The following is an 18,901-nucleotide window of genomic DNA, read 5'->3' as shown; positions in this document are numbered from 1 at the left end:
TGGCTTATTCTAACTTTCTAATAAATGTCCAGTCTCCAACATAGCTCCAATCCATCTTTCATATTGCCACCTATTTTTCCTTTATTCAAAACTGTTCAGTGACTTGCATAATGAGACAGGATATATTTCAATATTTTGGCTTGGGGTTCAGGATCTTCCTCAAACTTTCCTCACTCTGAATTTTCACATTTATCTCTCATTATTCCTCTTCCCATGGCTTCCATTCCAAGCAAACTGGCTACCTTCCTATCACAGGAACGGATTTCTCACTTCCATGCCTTTCTCCAAAGCATTTCCCCCTCCCGGAATGCCCTTTTATGTTGCCCTTCAGGGCTCGGCTTAAATGCGCCCTTCCTCCTTGAAACTTTCTCAGCAACCTCTGCTTCATTTAAACAGATCATGTATATTCGACAAAGAGCATATGCCCAGGTACTGTTAGTAATCCTTTTGTATTTATTATTATTATTTTTCATAGATCTTTGTATATATCCTTTTGTATTTATGTACCTTATCTCTCCAGCTGGGTTTTAAATTCAAGCATTAGAACGACTTTTTGTCAGTTGAAACATACAACTTTATTGATGATACACAAATGAAGTCTTTGGTGGATAAATTCAAGTCAAAACAAATAATAGAACAGTAGGCCATTCATAATGGACAGGTTTACTGTCAATTCAGAAGAACCAGTAAAAATATTTCCATCCAAGCAGCACGATTGAAGTCACAAATATGTTTTCAGTACAAGAGGTCTATTTATTTGGTATTCATAAAATGGTTCAGCTTAAAGCTGGTGACTGTCACAGATAACATCACTCTGGATGATACATTATTCAACACTGGCAGCTGAAAGGATTCCTTTACTACATGAGCAAGTGGAAAAGCAGTAACTTTCAATTTTCAACACTTCCAGACTGCAAAATCAAGAAATTTCTTTCAAGTCTTTTGACAGTACATAACCAATCAGAATTTGTTCACTAGCTTTATAACTTTCACTTTCACTAAGAGGTCATGGTGATTTGCTAAGGCTCTAATTTTCTTAACACACACTCCAGATGTAGTGCATAAGTAAAAAAGGGAACCCTTATTGAATTCTCTATAGTTAAACACTTCTGCTCTGAGATTGTCATAGATAATCTCAAAAAGAGTAAGGGCATTAATAAGGATTTCTGATTCCACATAAGAATTATAGAGGGAACTAAATGATGCTGGCACTTGGGTACTGAGAAGTTTCTTCAACATATCTGGATTTTCAGCAAAATTTGAAAGTATTTTCAAAATCTCAACCTTGATTTTTCCACCTCCCTGAGATAGCAAACGGAAAAAGTTTGCAATGGAATTGACAAGCAGGTGCTGGTAGTCATTAGTAATAGTCATGTTTGTTAGAAATTTTAGTCCAACTACTTGAACTGCTGAGTTCAGGTTAGAGGCCATGATATCATCCATCACTTTATTCATGTACACCTGAAGCCGGCCCTGATTTTCATAATTCTCACTCAGGTTATTCATGGCCATTAAGGCTTTTTCCTTAATGTGGGGATCAGTTTTGTTGATCATGTTTGCAATAATTGGGAGGCCTCCCAATTTGCGGATTGTCTCTTGATTGCATGAATAATTGGCATTGTTGCTCAGAGTGAGCAAAGCTACCTGTTGGATGAAAGGATCATCAGATTTCTGAAGCAAGGCAAGGACCTTCCTGAGATCGCGAACACCCAGAATCTCATCAATTTCATAAGGAAAGGGGCGCTTCTGCATGGCAACGGGTCTTCTTCCCCTCCCTCTGCGCTGGGTTTCGGGCTCAGAGTCTGAATCTGACTCTGTGTCAGTCCACCCGGACTCCCCTTCCTCAGAATCAGGGACCTCTGCCAGGAAAGCCTGTCCGCCATTGGCAGAGGCTGCAGCAGCTGCTGCAGCCCCATCTCCAGGACGGAAGCCCATCCCCAGTTCGTCTACTTCAACCTTGCTTTTCTTGCCCTTGCCCTTGCCCCCATTCCGGGACCTGGTTACACCCTTGGCTCCACCTTTGGGTACCGCTCCAGTTGCTGATGTGGCTTTAGGTATAGCCCCAGTGTGAGCCCCAGGGGTTGCTTTCTTGGCGGCTGATGTCCCAGGAACCACCGCTGTTCTAGGGGAACCAGAAGTTCCAGGAGACTCCGCAGCCCCAGTAGGTGCTGCAGCCCCAGTAGGCGTTGCGGGCACAGGAACCTCAGCTGCCTCAGTAGGCGATGTCACCCCAGGAGCTTCAGATACTTTGGTAGGTGCTGCTACCCCAGGAGCCTCGGTCACCTCAGTGGGTGCTGCTGCTTCAGTAGGCACCACTGTCCCAGGAGGCACCGCTGCCCTGGAAGTCTCCGCTTCTCTGGGAGCTTCTGCCACTTTGGGAGCCCCTGTCATTGCATGGGCTTCTGCAGCCCCAAGGGCCTCTGTCACCCCGGGAGGTGGTGCAATTGTAGAAGCCATTGCAGCCCCAACTATTGATTCGGCCTTAGGCCCAACCCTGGCTCCATCTGCCTCTTGGGCCTGACCGCCTGCCCCACTCTGAGCCTCAGCGCTGGATGCAGCTGGGGCCACTGCCTCAGCTCCAACTGTGTCCAGAGCAGAGGCTTCATCCTGAGCCCTGTCCTCTGCTTCAGCGCGGACTGGGGTTGGGGGACTGAATCCTGACCCAAGGTCGATTGTGAATCCGGCTCTTAGCCCAGCTCTAGCCCTGGCTCCAGTCCCAGCCACAGCCCGGTTTTTGGGCTTGGCCATTCTCTTCTTGGTCTGGTCTCTTCCCCTGGTGTATTTGTAGACACAGTACCAGGCACCAGCCCCTATCACTATCCCCGCCGCTACACAGCCAGCATCCCGAACGCGGCTCATGGTGCAGCTGGGGTTATTCACTGATCCAGGGCGTGGAAGTGGCTTGCTTAAGGTTAAGGGATGCCTGCTCCTCCGGGTGAGGCTCTTCAGTTTAGGCTTACAAGTTCTGCTGAGGCTTAGGCAGGGCCTAGGGGTAAAGGATAAAAATGAGGCTTAGGGCTCTTGCTCACTTCGTGTCTAACCAGTTTTACTTAGAGAAGAGTTTAGGGACACAATGCTTGCTCGGTGAGCTAGCACCCAAACACAGGTGTCAAGGCCTGTGTTTGCTGATTCACAGACCTAGTTTAACGTTTTCTACATCTTCAACCTTAGCCTGCTCTGCCAATGCCTACAACTTGCAGCATCTAAATGGGGGGATGAGAGGCAGTACAGACATCGGCAAAGCTGGTGGAGAGCTGGGAAAACAGTAGAGACCTCAGATACTGCTATGATGTCCCACTCCCTACCCCCAAGGTCCCTAGATGTTGCTCATGCACATACCAACCTCCTGGGATCAAGAGTAGTTTGCTTTTTTCCACTGTAGCTGCAGTTGCACAGAGCCCAAAAGGAAGACAGACCTGAGGACAGATCAGAAAGGGTGTTTTTGAGCCTTTGGTGGACAAATTCTGGTTCTTTTCCTGATTTGAAACCCTGTGGGTCAAAAGTTTTCCCCCTCTCAGGGATCCTTTTTTCCTCTTCAACCTTTCCTCCCCCAAATATTAACTAAGGCAGATGCCACGCCCCTTTCTCTGCACCAAAAAGAAAGGGCCCGGGGAAAGGGGCAAGGGTGTCTTTTAAGTTAAAAGAGAGAAGATGCAGGAGGAGCCTCTGGTCCCATACTCTGCTCTGGTCTCTGCCACACCCACACCTGGGGGCCCCAGACAATTCCAACCCCAACACTGACCTCCAAAGATTCAAGGCTGTTTCTCCTTACTTCAGTTCAGTTAGAGATTCATCCTAAGGACAGACTGAAGAGCAGAAATATAGCCTGTCGCCGTTAGACAATGAAAGCCTGGTGGATGGATCAGCACCAGGACAAGGGTCTTAGTAACTGCCTTTTCGTATTCGCACACCAGAATGTCAAATGATTCTACCTCTCAATTCCTTCAACTCTTCTCACCCCACCCTCCCTTCTCAATCCTCCTCCTGCGCAGGCTCCCCAGGCACTCAATCCCTCCTTCCGCTTTGCCCCGCCCCCATCCGCCATTTCTCCGGGACACACCGCCACACCCCTTCTCCTCTAACGAAGCGGGAGGGGAGCGGGGCGAGGGCGAGGGTGCAGCAAAAGCCGGATGGGACGCGGTATGGGGGACTCCTGCCAAACAATTCAGTGTTCCCCTCCCAGGATCACCCGTCTTTTGCTACCCAGCCCCTAGGCCTAGGATTAGCCTGCAGAAGAGGGGCCTCAACGTCTGCCTTTTCGGGTTTAGGGTTGAGATTTTCCACGATTTCTCTGTTATGGGCTTTACCTCCCACTTTCCACAAATCCCCCAACAACCGCCATTTCTCCCGCCTGCATACCCGAATTCCTTTTCCAGGACTGAAAAGACGGGGGGTGAACGGCTGTGTGGGCCGGAGGTGTCTGGAAAGCAGTCTGCGAGTTAACAAGGCGGTTTAATACCAGATTCTCTCAGGGTCCCCCCCACCCCCACCTCGCGTGAAGCCCAGACAGCGCCAAACCCGCCATCTCTCCAACAGCAGCTGGTACACCCATTTCCCAGCACTCCCAAAGCACAGAGGGTCGGCTGGGTGATGGGAGGGTGCGGGGGCGGTGGTGGGGGAGGTCAGGGTGGGAGTGTACGGCCCAGATTGTTACCAAATTGCATGCCCCACCCCCGCCTCCTGGTTACCCTTTCCCAACCTCTCCGCTGGCCTTCTATGCGCTGCCACGTTTATTTCTCTTCCCTCCTCCTCTCAAAACAGGACGGGATGCGGGGTGCGGGCCTGAATGTTATAAACAAAACCAAAAACACTGGCTGGACAGGAAGTAAGCGGATTCTTCGTAAACTCTATCAAAAGTCTTTTCGTTTCCCCCTCCCCCTTTCCTCGCCGCCCACCAAAATGAGCCGCGTCTGAGCACCTCAGGTCTGGAAAGCCGGCCAGGAGCGGGGGAGACCGAGGCACCCGCGGCCTCCGACTCCCGCATCCCTAGATTACCCCATTCAGGGGTCCCAGACTGTGCCCACCCTCGCACCCACCTGCCCGAGTCTGGGAAATTTTCTCCTCCTCCTCCTCGCCTGGGTTAAACGCACGGCAGCGAGCTGCGCAATAGAGTTGGTACCCAGAGGAGGACGGGGGACGGCGGTCAGGGCTTTAAGTACCTTTGCCCACGTCAGCTCCTGGTCACGTGAGGACTGCATCGCCAGTAAGCTTGTGTCCCCAATTTCCACTCCCACCAAGAGTACGAACCCCCTCCTTTACTTCCATTCCCATCTCCCCCGACCACATCAGGTCCTGTCACTCATTTTTTTGTCTTTGTAGTCCTGGAGGCCCAAAGTAGCCCCTTCTCCCTGCATTCAGAATTTGCCTTTCTCTGGTTACCTGGGAGGGGCTGCATCTTCTCGGAGGGCTATTGAAAATTTTTACTTTTTTGTTGGGGAATTGTTTCATCCTTTCCTGGGCTACTGGACACTCTTCCATCGCTCCACTTCTAGTTCCTCAGCCCCTAGTCCCCAGGATTTTCCTTGCAGTTGACGCCCTGTTCCAGTATAGCTAAGGGGCAGAGTGTCAGAAAGGTGACAAGGAGTGGGAGTGGGGTCTGTACTTCTGGAATACTCCTGTTTTGCTTTTAAAACTATCATCATGCTTTATTTTTATAGTAAAAAAAAATTCAGTAAAACAAGAATTCAATGTGGGAAGTAGCAACAAAAAAAGGGTGGGCATGTTTTGTAAAGGAAAAAGGTTTCCTGCGTCCATTGGAAAGCACCATTAATTTTGGTTAATTTTTACCGAATAGAACATGAATTCTTTTGGCCACATAGGAAATAGTTTTTAAAATATGCTAAGGTATTTGAACATCTAAAATGAAATGTTTCTCAATAAGATAAGCGTATTTCCATATGATCTGTAAATTGATCCACAGAGAGCTGTTCAGTTGTCCAATCTTATTTATTTTGGACAAATAATGTGCTACTTTTTTCTCCTTCTGGGATAGCTTTTAAGTTGCATAAATAAATGATCCTGTCTTGTTCTGTTACAGAAACACATTTATTTAATATTCCCAAACCATTGCTGACTGCTGTGTGTGAACCTCCTGTAATTTGATGGCTGTAACCATGACAGTTTTGAACACCTGTCTTCGGATTAGGTTCCTGTTAATGATTCAACTCTGGGCAAAAGGAAGAGCTGTGAGGCCAAGGAAACTGAGTGTGGTGGGTGCAGGGTGGTCAAATTCTCCCCGCCCTGTCAGGAGGAGGAGGGAGGTGCTGTCTCTCTACTCCCTCCCATATACCAGAGCCGCTCATCTCCTGCGTTCAGGCACCTGGCTCAGTTGCTCACTCCCAAAATATATCTGGACAAGTGACCAAGACGCAGACCTGGTTAAATGTCTTTGGCTCCTTCCGTCCCTTCCCGAAGTTCCCAGAGGTAACCCATTGATGCATAGAAAGGAATGCTGTTCTTACCTGACCCTGCAGCTGACAATTTGTGAAACCTGTGATTTCACAAAAAGGTTTTTGTGATCACACAAAATGTGATTGCTGGGGGAAGTTCCCAGGCCTGACTGCTGTCTATCCTTATTCGTGGTTACCAGTGAACCTTGCTCCAAACACTGTCAGCTACTACCACCTGGCCTAAGAGATGCAGCCTCCTGGGCCTCTCACTTCTGATCTCCTTAGCTCCAGGGGACACAGGAAGAGTCTAGCCTTGCTGCAAGGTTACTGCCTGCCAGTGCACATCCACCTTGGTGCCCTCTCAACCAAATGTATGCCCAGGGAACAATCCCCACTGATGAACCCAGAGTAGGTGTTCTCACCTTGTCAACTCTGTGGACCACCTGAAATTGCATTCACCTGAAAAGTTTTGTTTGGGATTATATGTGTGGTTAAATGCATTTTTTTTTTTTTTTTTCAGGAACAGAGATCATCGACCTCATCAGTTTCTCAAGGGGTCGGTAATCCCCACCCCACAAAAAGTTAAGAGTTAATACAATGGCCAAGAGGGTCTGTGTTATGTATGTATAATAGTCCAGATTAGGAATCTTGTATTTTGTTCTGGTAATACAAGTAATATATACTAGTGGTTAAAAATATTCAAAACAATAAGGAAATATATAAAGTATACGGGGAAAGAACCTTGTGTTATCTTTTCCACTCCCAGCCACTGTCAACCGTTTCCAACTTTCTTTTTAGACACATATTAGTAAGTGTATTTGTGCTTATTAATCAAGTTCCAAATTTTTGTGATTGTCTTATTAATTCTAATTTAAAGTGATACCTTTGGCTTATCTTGGTATTATATATAATCATTTGTAAATGATGAGTTTTCATTTCTTCCTTTCCAACATTTATGCCCCCTTTTGTTTCTTCTTCTGCATGAGTCGTTCTTGGTTAAATTAGACATAAACAAAAATATCCTTAACCTGATGAAGAATATATCAGAAGTTCTTCTGATCTGGCAGATTTGTCCCTCCCTGTGGTCTGCCAAGATCACAGAACTTAATGACTGGCATTGACTAGAACTTCCTTAACAGCCTCCTGATCTTGTTCTTGAAGTCAGTGGGAATGCCTCTTTTGTTTCATTATTTAGTATAACTTTTATTGTTTGGATTGAAGTATTTTCTTTTTTTTTTTCAAGGCTAATTTCACTTATGTTTACCAGTCTCTCTCTTTCTCTCTTTTGCACGTGCACACACACATGTAGTACAAAGAAATACTATCAGTGAATGGAGGCAAGTCGTTAACTTCTGTAATCTTGATAGACCAGAGAGAGGGATGAATCTGCCAGATCAGAAGAGCTCCTGATATCTTCTTCATCAGGTTAAGGATATTTTCTTTTATATCTAATTTAATTCATCTAAGTACGACTCATGGAATTACATATAATTATTTACTACATAAATGAAGTTCTCTCCTATTCCTATTTTACTAATTTTTTTTTAAATTAGGAATGGTGACTTATTTTATCAAATGCTTTCATTGTGAGGTTTCTTTTCTTCTTTGGTTTGCTGTTGTCAGGAATGATGTAGACAGGCCAATGTCCCTGTCATTCTTCTCTTCCTATAGTTTATTCTCAACACATCCAGGCACATGTCCCTTGTTCAAACTCCCCACCCACTTCCTGTGTTGTTTAGAGGAAATACAAATGTCCTTATTACAACTGACAAGGCCCTACCCTATTCAATCTTACTGCTTTTCTGCCTAATCTACTTCTCTCTCTCTATCTAACTCACCCTGCTCAGTCATCTTGGCTTTCTTGATGTTCCTGGAATATACCGGACATGTTCCCTTTACAGAGCCTTTTCAATTGCTCGTCTTCTTGCCTGGGATGTATTTCCACCACACATCACCGCACTTAGTTAGATCCCTCACAGACTTCAGATCTTTACTCAAAGGTCACCTTTTTAGCGAGTCCTTCATTAGTCACCCTTTCTAAAAGTTCATCCCATCTTGACTTTTCATATCTTCTTTCCTGCCATTTATTTTTTCTTTACTACTTATTAATAACAATATACTATATGTTTTATCTTGTTGGTTGCTTGTCTGTTTCACTAGAATGTAAGAACTATGAGGTTAGAAATTTAGGTCAACTCTATTCACTGCTGTAACCACAGCATCAAGAACAATGCATGGCATGTAGTAGGTGCTCAGTACACGTGCTGAATAAATGAGTAAATGAATGAATGACTTTCTAACACTGAACCACCTTTACATTCCAGAAATAAACCTAGTTGGTTCTGGCATATCATCAGATTTGTAAACTCTCAAGTGATTACCTAATCAGGATGTTGTCATGGGACAAGATGTAGAAAACTTAAGATTGCTTTGAGTGACATGTGCAGAACTCATTATGCAGTGAGAATTATCGTTTATGATATATGCCACTTAATAAAAGTGAATCATTTTTCTTGAATGAAAATAGTTCTTTAACATTTTTCAATAATAAAAATGCATGTTTGTATAACAAAGAATAGAATAGTGTTAACAAGAAAGTAACAGAATCCATTCCTACTGTTTCCTTTCCTGACACTTCCTCCCTCATCTTCATTTCCAGGTATTTTCAGGACTGCAGAGATGAACATTAGTGAGTCCAAATAGAAGTGGTGAAGGGAGCAGAGAAGAGGATGGGCCTGTTTCCCAGGGAAGTAGAAATGACCAGTAGCTCAGGAGAAGATGCTGTTTCTTCCGGTAAGCAGAGAAAGATGACACATTTGTTGTGTGCGCAAAGACTAAAAAGAAAACGAGTGACAGTGCCCCACATGGTGGAGGTGGTGGGAGGGAAGGCGGGGAGTGAGGGACCTTGCAAATAATGGGAGGGGAAATTTGGGACCCAGACTCACCAGTGAAGTGGCTTCACGTGACCAGGAGCTGATGTGCCGGTGTGTTGGTCCAAATAGCGGTTCCTGCTCAGCTCTCAGCTCCCTATTTCCTTAAAGGTGGTGTGACTGTGGCCTAAGAAGGTGGAGGAGGAGAGGGAGGAAACCATCCAGATCCTTGTAGGTTGGTGTGAAGGTGGGTGTTGATTGGAGACTCCTGAAGTCTGGGTGGAAGGTAGCAGCACAATTTTCAAGTTAGGAGGCACTTCTCTGTTTCCCCAAGGGGACAACCCGAACCCAGGCTTGTTCTCATTTTGTGACTTGTCAAAGGCAGGGCAGTGTCAGCAGCAGAAATGGTTGACGTTGGTGACTTCAGGAGGTGGAGGGAAGAAAGTGGTTATCATGTAGCAGAGCGATGGAGGACTGTGAAATAAGAGACAGACTTGACAACCTGGACCCTGAACAGGGAAAGGTCTGGGTCTGGACGCACATTCAGATGTTGGTGCATCCACTGAGCACTAAGTCCAAATTGTCTCCTCTTTGTTCCTGTCTGGTTTTCGCTTCCGTCTGTCTGTGTCTGCTGCTCTGTCCATCAGTGGTGGGTTTTCCACGCAAAAGGAGGAGAAGCTTAAAGGTTCATTTCCTTCCTCCTTCCCCTCCCCCTAAACACTCAGTCCCTACATCCAAGTTGACTGCGGCTTCAAACTCCTGCTCTCAATGTGTTCTCACTAGCCTAAGGGAGCACCCCTGAGACATTCACAGTGCTGTAGCATGGGCGGAGCTTAGAACTCAGACTTGATAGCAGTGGGACTGGTGATTCGGGCTCGTGCCTCGTACTACTGACTGGCCTGTGGTAGAGAGCAGAAAAAATAAGAGACCAGCTGATTTGAAAAACAATAATCATGTCTACAAAAGTTTAGAAAATACAGAAAACTATAAGAAATAAAATAAAAATAAGCCACCAAACAATTACCACTCCCTGTCTTTCCTAAGTATGTGGATGTGTGTATTTAACATTATTGCAGTCATACTGTATATGTTGCCCTGAAATTATTATTTTTTCAGGTGCATTGCAGGGTATTACTTTTATTAGTTAATGAAAATGCTTCATAAACATCCTATTAATTAATGTTTCATAATAACAAAGCATAATAATCATAAACTTACCCTTTTGCTGCCCTTCATGAAGCAGGTATGAAACGTAACTCGTATGTGAAAGAATTATTAAACATCTTTATTTTCATAAAAAAGCCAGTCCTCTGTAGATTCCAGGATGGCAGAACATCCTATCACAGGGATTTGGGGGTGGTGCCAGGTCCCCGGGGTTACCCATTACCAAGGTATTGGGGAGTGTCTTTCTGTACTTGTTATAGCTGTGAAACGGGTCATCCATGTTTCCATGAGCCTTTCAGTGGGCCAGTGAAGCAGCTTGTGTGACATGCTTGGCATAGAGGGGACAGGAATTTGGTGAGACTGGGCATCCTGGATAGGACTCAGTCTCCAAGGTATGTCACATGGCCATCAGCATTGAATTTCTACTGTATTCTCTGGGTTGTTGGGGAGCAGGGCAGAGGTCCCATCTGCTCAAGGAATTCAAAGGCCCCTTTCTTTCTCCCTTCAGTGGTGGTGGTGGGCCATTTTCTTTTTAGTGTGAGGGAAATCTTTCACTCCTCGAACTCTGTTCTTCACAATGGACTTGGGTTTCTGGGAAATGGACTCTGGGAAGTACTGACATAAACTTTCTCTGAGGCAGGGAAGTGCAGAGTTAGCTTGACTGAGAAAGGGAAAGTGGAAGTGGAAAACATAAACAGAGACAGAAATGAAATATAAATTAGTATCCTGGTGTCTTAAGTGGGGTTCCCTAGAAGCAGAACCAAGAATGGGGATTCTTGTGAAAGTGGTTTATCGAGGGAGTATCCTTAGATGAAACCTATATGGAAGTGAAGGGAGCAGCATAGGACAGGGGAAGAAACTAAGCATAGATATGATCCAGCTGAAGTCTAGCCTCAGCCTGAGTCCGGGGGACTGTGGAACGTGAAGGGCACCAGGGAAAGAATGCACCTTGAGACAAGGGAGCCAGGCTTTTATGCCCACTGATTTCAAGACAGGATGCATGAGTGGGTGGCGGGGCGGCGGGGGGGAGGAGGGGAGGGCGGTGGTGTGGGGTGAAAGGAGAGAGGTTTTAATTCCTCAGGTTTTCTAGACATGGTGTATCTGACAAGGGCAAGAGTACGAATCTTCAGCAGCCAACACTCACAGCAGCTAGGGGATGGATGCACTGGCCCAATAAATGGAATCTGGACAGGGCATCAATAGCGTCCACTGTAACTAGCCAATCTGCATTCTTGCAATGAAAATGTACTTCCTATCTATGTGTCCCATCCCCACCAGAAGGCCTTAATTTCAGCATTACTAGCTGTAGAATCTCTTCATGTGTGCAGTCTACTAGGAAATGACCAACTTCTCCATTAACAAAAGAAAAAGAAGAGAATGCTTGTGCTTCTCTGATCTTCTAGTGGTTGTCTCAGAAATACCACCCTCAGAGGCTAGTTTTCTCTCTTTGACCTAGAATCAAATCTTCTCCTTCAATGTATGCATTTCAGAAAAGGACTACATAACATGTAATTTAGCACTTAGTGAAAACGTGTTCTACTTGTAATGAGATTAAAGGCCAGTACAAAGTTTGAGGGAAATTTAGACATAGGATGATTTGCTCTGGATAATTTAAAACAGATTTTGGCAGGTGTTAAAATGACCACCATACAACTTGTCTCTGAATTTCTTTAAATTAGTGAAGGAGTTGCTAAAGGAAAGGCAGGCATCATTCACTTAATTCAATCCAAGGTGATCCAAGCAAAGATGAAAGGGTATCAAGGCAAAGGGAGTTTGCCACCCTGACAAATGGACTGCCCATTAATCTAACATCCACATAGTAGCCCTGGGCTCTTGGGGATAGATGGTGCCTTGGAGGAATGTAAACTTTGAGCTTCCATATTGCTAACATGGAAGAAAAATTAGCCTTATTTATTTTTGTGGTTCCCTCACTCATTGAGTGTTGTCAAAATTTGGGAGCGAAGATATCAGGAAAGCAAGCCCCTCTACAAAGGTTATTGCTGAGACCCATATTGTCCCAGATTGCAAACTCATTTTGGGCTTAACGGCTCTGATGCTTCTGTGCTGTGCTGGAGGAACAGCAATCTTTGTCAAAGCTGGAGTTGCTAGGCTTAGGATCCGGTCTTCCTGGTGCATTTCATGGCTGTCCTGTCTGGGGCTTGCAATATGGTTGAGAAAGTGTTGGAGTAGGACGCAAGTATCTCCTTATTTAGGAGCCCTTTGATGCTTCATCCTCACTAATCCTTTCCCGGAACAGAGGAGGGTTTTTTTAATTTTATCTTTTTATTTTATTTAATTTTATTTTATTTTGTTGTTGTTGTTTTGGTTTTTAACGGGAAAAATTCCTGTCTTTTAAAACACAAGTTATCTCGCTCAACTTCACAGATAAGGCCGGAAGAGAATAAGTAAATTAACCAAGACTCTATAGACATTGGTGGGTCATTAAATAAGTTTTTTTTTCTCATTTTAAAAGTGTGTATCCAGTTAAAATAATTAAATACTGAGAAACAGTACTATTATTCAATTTACTCTCTTCTCCTGTCCCCAACCAGTTTCATTTGTAATTAAAAGTTATAACTTCTAACGTTGTAATATAACTAAATATTCTAGAACATTATAGGATACGATGTGAGAGTCTATAGAAAATGTTTCCATGACAAAGTTTCTCAATTCTCAGCTAATTGCCGACTTTATTCAATACGAGCATTTCTTTCACAACTATGTTTTCATAATTCAGACTGGATACAATGTAATTGATCAGTAAGAAAACCTAATTTGCATTGTGCAAAGAGTGGTTGGTAACAATGTCATCAAAACCAGGAGCCATTATCAGTTGCGTTTAAAGCAAAAACCTTGAGACACACCACAAGATGCCTTTCGGTTTTGTTTATCCTAGCAGTGGGTGATAAATGTGATAAAAATTGATAAGAATGTATAAGAAACTTTATTTATTAGTTATAGAGCTCATGGTGATAAGGAAAATAAAAGACGTCACTCTTGAGCAAATATTTCTGAATTTGTTCATTGAAGTCTGTTTTATAGTTATACACTTATAGCTCTAATAAAACCTTTATTATTGAAATTCCTGCAGAAAACATAACTTTGTTATTGTGAGTTTCAACTTCTCTGGACCTTAATTTCACTTTCTCAACTGAAACAAATGTTTTTAGATGGGAATTTTGAAAAATGTAGGTTTCTTTGAAATGTAAATACTGCCTTAGAGGAGAGCAGGGTGTACTTGTGAATCATGTGAACCATTAAGTAACCATGACAATCCTGATTACTAAGTGGAGAAGTGCCTTTCTGTTATCTAGATTTACGGCCCCCAAGGAATTTGAGACTCCATAAACATGTTTTTCACCTATTTTAGTTTTACTTTAAAGGGTGAGTCTAGAATTGGCTCACTGGCTGACCATACAATAAAAATCAAATCAAGAAGGATTTGGGGACTCCAAACCAATCTCCTGTAATATGTGAACTTCCCATGTTGTATGTTGCAGTAGATCAGATGGTATCTTGGGAAAAGGAACTCTTGTCTTTGAGCACCTGAATCAACATCCAGAAATGCCTCATCAATCTCACACTAACCCTGTGGCTTCCCACTCCTCTAGAAATTACAACATTTTTTATAAATCAGGGAGACAGTATGCTTCTTAGGCACTCTTCTTTCCTCCTGATGCCTGGCATAAAACCCTAGGGTTGCAGCCTCCAGATTCTTTTGGAGCATGAATAATAATAATAATAATAATAATAATAATAGTGAATGTGATGAAGCTTTCCATGAGCTATCTATTTCAATCTTCACAAAATGTCTCTGGAAATGGTATTAGTTTAGAGATGAAGAAATGGAGATGGAGAAAGGTTAAACAACTTTGCCAGTGTGCATACAGCTAGAAATTAGTGGAGGTAGTCTGAACTGTGCTCTTCACCCCTGGATTATGCTGCCTCTTAAGGCCAAGAGCCCTCAAAGGCCTAAAGAATACAAAGGTAGTAAAGAATGGCAGCCCCTAGGCTGCTCCACCCCCAGAAACACAGACACACTGTTAGCAGGAACCCACCATAGTAAGGAAAGAAATATATTGCCTCTGGGGGATTACAAAAGTCCTTTTCCACACCATGTGAGAAAATTTAGGCATCCGCTGTCTGTGCCTTACAGTTTTCCCTGTTTCTCATTTCTCTTCTCCATTTTCGTGGTTGCGTATCCTCTAGCCAGCTGATCCTCCCTCGAGTTTCTGAAAGCTGATGACACCCACATCTTCATCTCCCAGTGCAGGCCTCACACCTGAACTCCAGATCCATATGATCAACTGGTCACTGAAGAGCTCCCTTTGGGTAACTCACAACCTCCCACAACTCAACTTTTCTCAACCTGAACTCCTCCACTTTCTCCTCAAATACTTGTTTCTCCTTCTCTTCCTCCTCTTCTTGCTGCTTCTCCTCAAAGGGTTCTCACTCTCCGTGACGGACACCATCAATGCACCTCACTTCCCAAGCCAGACTCTCTTCTCTGCCTCACCCCCACATCCCATCTGCTATTGTCTGAAGGTTGGTGCCTCTCCAAACTTCATATGTTGGAACCTAATAACCAGTGTGATAGTATTAAGAGATGAGGCCTTTCAGAAGTGGTTAAGTCAGATGAAGTCTCTACTCTCATGAATGGAATGTGTCTCCTTAGAAGAGAGGCTGGAGCAAGCTCCCTTAGCCCATTCTGTCATGTGAGGACACAGTAGCAAGGCACCATCTACGAAGCAGGGGAACCCTCACCAGATACCACATTTGCTGGCACCTTGGTCTTGGACTTCCCAGCCTCTAGAACTGTGAGCAATGTGTTTCTGTTGTTTATGAATTACCCAGTGTAAGGTATTTTGTTATAGCAGCCCCAGCGGACTAAGACACCATCCATGTACCTTTGAGATGTGTCTCATCAGTCCACTCCTACCAGATGCCACTCCTGCCTACTTTGCCCAGGCCATCTTCCTTCTGGATATCTGCAGCAGCCTCTTCTGCTGTGGGGTAGAGGTGGGGACAACTCCAATACACTGCAGTCAGAGACACCTTCCTAAAATCTGAGTGCTTCCATGTCTGACTGAGAACATCTCAATGTCTGGCTTCCCAATGTATTGGGGACAAGGTCCAATCAACCTTAATGTGGTAGACAGGACCTTCCACTGCCCTGCCCCTGCCTACTACTCTATCTTCACTGCTTTGGCCATACTGAACTTTTCTAAGATCTCTGAATGCATACTGCTCTCTCTCACCTCCTAGCTTTTGCACATGTTGTGCTTCTGCCTGGACATCTTTCCTGATGAAAGGGAAGTAAGGTCATGTCCCCACTCAACCTTGACTGGTGTGTTGGGTGTGTGCGTATTTTGCTGTCATACCTGAACAGGCAGTCCTTTGATTGTGTCCTCCAATCCAATTGTCACTTCCACTGTGGCTGGGTTTTACTGGTTTAGCTTTCAAAGGAAACTCTTATTTCTGAATTCTTGAAGTGTGTGTGTGTGTGTGCGTGTGCGTGTGTGCATCTCACTGAAACTCCCGTTTACCAAAGTTATACATCTACTTTCAGTTCTTAAAAAATTGACCATGGGTGCATGATCTGTCCCATCAAACTAGGTGACAAAATGATTTTGTAATTTATTACCATAAGTAGATTTTAGTTCTTTGTCTTCGTGCAAGCATTCCTTTAATTATCCAGTATGCTTTCTCATTACTGGTCATTATTGATACTCAAGGGTATGTTATGATCTAATAACTCATACCTGCATTGTGTCAACATTGTCAGCCTGGGTGCCACTTTCTCCAGCTGATAATGACTTTTAAAGAACTCATACTGTTTTTTTTTTCCTGCAAATTTACCTTTAGAAACTTTGACCATTGCATCTTTGAGTAGCTTTTTATTTTTATGTCTGAACCCTCTTCTTTTTTGCTTTCCAATAGGTACTGAAGCAGAGGAGTCTCCTGTCTTAAATACCTTGCTAAATACATGGCATTGTTTATGAATCTGATTTTCTTTGTGTTGGAAATGCTATTAGGCACAAATTCATCTTTATGTTTCTTTAGTTTTTAACATTCATAAAGGAAGTTTGGTGCCATCTTAGGCTGGCTACCAGTTAAATTCTACCTCTTAAATATTTATTTTCAGGTCAAGTCCCAGTTAATTCATTCTTTTTCTGCAATTATATCCTCATATGTTTTAGATGGTGCTAAACAGAATGTTTTGGTTTCACAAGCTAGTAAAACAATGTTCTCATTAATATATTGGCTCTCCTATTTCTGATTAAAGTCTGTTATTTATTTAGTGATTGCTTAATTCAAATCTAAATATTTGTTTTCCCCATTTTCCAGATTTGATATTAAATTCTATGTTGTCTCTCCACGTAGACTAATGCCTGCTCTTGCTCCCAAGCAAGGATAACTCTATGTACTTATTTAGAAGCAGTGGTCTTCCAAGTGAGGTGTATAGTCCCTAATAGATGTATGTTTTTGTTTTTTATCTCACTCTTTCAGATGATTTTTAAGTTTTCTGTTTTATAATGTACATAACATATTGGTACAATGTTATACTTTTATTATTTGTGAAGAGATAAATACTGTATACATACATTGATGTGAGTGCTAATTTTCTTTTTTTCCAATAGGGGCCTATAATAAAAAAACTTTTGGAGACCACTGGCTTAGAATATTAGCCAGCAGACTTGCATATGCTAAGACACAGCAATTTGCAGTATTGTCAGACGCTACAGGTTAGAAGGAATTGATCTCTGAGTAAAGTGTGCAGTGTATTCACTGAATGTTCTCATCCACCTTTTGTAAATTCTGGATTTTTCTTTTTTTTTTTTTTTATCGATAACATCTTTAATAATATATGCACTCATGCTGTACAGAATACACTAATTACATTCAATCATTTAAGTATCGACCAATACCTACAAACTACATACGAATGCCTGGAATTTTTTTAGGAGAACGGTGAATGAAAGAGCAAGAGAGAAAGATATCAAATTAAAAATATACATGTATGATTATCAAAGTGAGACCCCATCTCTATAAAAAAATTTACGCATGCACATCAAGTTGTAATGAGTACTAAGAACAACAATGAAGAACGAGAGAAGAAAGAGACAGATAAGTTAATTCATGTAGAATGATCAAGGAAGTTTTTCTGCAATTACAGTGGTTACCATTGCAGGTTTTAGAATCGGACAGATGCCAGTTTTAATCCTGGCTCTGCATCTTATAGCTGGGTGTCCCATGGACAATTTATTCCATTTTTAAATCTTAGTTTTCTAATTTCTAATTTCTAAATGTTTATTATTAGGAATAAAAGCACATAAAAAAACAAATTATAAAGAATCAAGCACAGAAAAATGATGAGACTGTATAATGAAATGGCTGTAAAAATGGAGACACTAAAACTGCCGAACTTATTAGACAATTCTGAAGATTAGAAGATAAATATACATAAAGAATTTAGCATGTCATGTGGCATATAGTTAGCCCATGGTAACTACAATTATTATCTGCATCTTACTAAAGGAAAATATATATCATACTTGGGCATTAAAAAAGCTGTGAGACATAGTTTTTCAAATTATGCAAACACATAATTAAAGATTCAATTTTATATTAAATAGTTCTACCTTTAACATTTTTAAAAGAGATTCCTTGAAAGCATGTGTCAAAAATCTCACATAATGCTTTCTGCTTCTTAACCAAAGTTTAGAGGAACTTAACAATCAAACTCCTAAAATGTAGTTATATTAAATAAACTATTTAAAGCAAGAATAAGCACAGCAGCTTTAACTTCTTAAAAATTTCTTAAGCATTTCAACTAAAAAAATCATTTGTCTTTCAAATACACAGGAATCTGTTTAGAAAAATTTTAACTAGAAAAAGTTGGAATTCTAAAGTAAAAAGTGCATAAGGCCAAAAAATTTTTCACAGCTTTCAATTTGATGTCAACTGGGGGGAAAAAAAATCATTCTCTGAAGTTTGCTTTTATACCATTAAACACTTACTTTTTATTACCAGCAATACAGAGCGACTCATTCAGGTTGAATCTTGAAGGTAAACTTTAGCTTAATTTTAAGTTTAGGCTAATTTTTTTTTTAATTATTATTATACTTTAAGTTCTAGGGTACATGTGCATAACGTGCAGGTTTGTTACATATGTATACTTGTGCCATGTTGCTGTGCTGCAGCCATCAACTCGTCAGCACCCATCAACTCGTCATTTACATCAGGTGTAACTCCCAATGCAATCCCTCCCCCCTCCCCCCTCCCCAAGATAGGCCCCAGTGTGTGATGTTCCCCTTCCCGAGTCCAAGTGATCTCATTGTTCAGTTCCCACCTATGAGTGAGAACATGCGGTGTTTGGTTTTCTGTTCTTGTGATAGTTTGCTAAGAGTGATGGTTTCCAGCTGCATCCATGTCCCTACAAAGGACACAAACTCATCCTTTTTTATGGCTGCATAG

The 18,901-nt window shown here is 42.6% G+C and overlaps 1 protein-coding gene and 1 long non-coding RNA gene across 7 annotated transcripts; one reads left to right on the top strand and one right to left on the bottom strand.

Moving 5' to 3' along the window:
• Positions 1-550: 550 nt before the first annotated feature.
• Positions 551-5,153, bottom strand: ARMCX2 (armadillo repeat containing X-linked 2). Of its 6 annotated transcripts, none has more exons than XM_009197956.3 (6): positions 5,037-5,153; positions 4,689-4,782; positions 4,360-4,432; positions 3,743-3,850; positions 3,344-3,416; positions 551-2,986 (listed from the first exon to the last, which is right to left on the bottom strand). In XM_009197956.3, the coding sequence occupies exon 6, from the start codon at positions 2,857-2,859 to the stop codon at positions 961-963; it is 1,899 nt and encodes a 632-aa protein (XP_009196220.1). In that variant the 5' UTR covers positions 2,860-2,986; positions 3,344-3,416; positions 3,743-3,850; positions 4,360-4,432; positions 4,689-4,782; positions 5,037-5,153; the 3' UTR covers positions 551-960. The 6 variants fall into 6 exon arrangements, with proteins under 6 accessions (XP_009196220.1, XP_009196219.1, XP_017809781.1 ...); XM_009197955.3 differs by having other exon boundaries at positions 3,340-3,416; positions 4,700-4,782; XM_017954292.2 differs by having other exon boundaries at positions 4,700-4,782.
• On the top strand, positions 5,141-11,408 carry LOC116272123. Its single transcript, XR_004180843.1, has 3 exons — positions 5,141-6,797; positions 6,910-7,814; positions 9,049-11,408. It is a non-coding gene; the product is annotated as an uncharacterized LOC116272123 (long non-coding RNA).
• The last annotated feature ends 7,493 nt before the right edge of the window (positions 11,409-18,901 follow it).

The sequence above is a fragment of the Papio anubis genome, chromosome X (genome assembly GCF_008728515.1).
Source record: "Papio anubis isolate 15944 chromosome X, Panubis1.0, whole genome shotgun sequence".
Classification (NCBI taxonomy): domain Eukaryota; kingdom Metazoa; phylum Chordata; class Mammalia; order Primates; family Cercopithecidae; genus Papio; species Papio anubis.
Note: the sequence above shows the minus strand (reverse complement) of the source record. Positions and strands in the feature narration are given on the sequence as shown.

Excerpts from the sequence above, each read along its gene's own strand:
- ARMCX2 (XM_009197956.3), bottom strand. The coding sequence starts at position 2,859 with ATGAGCCGCGTTCGGGATGCTGGCTGTGTAGCGGCGGGGATAGTGATA.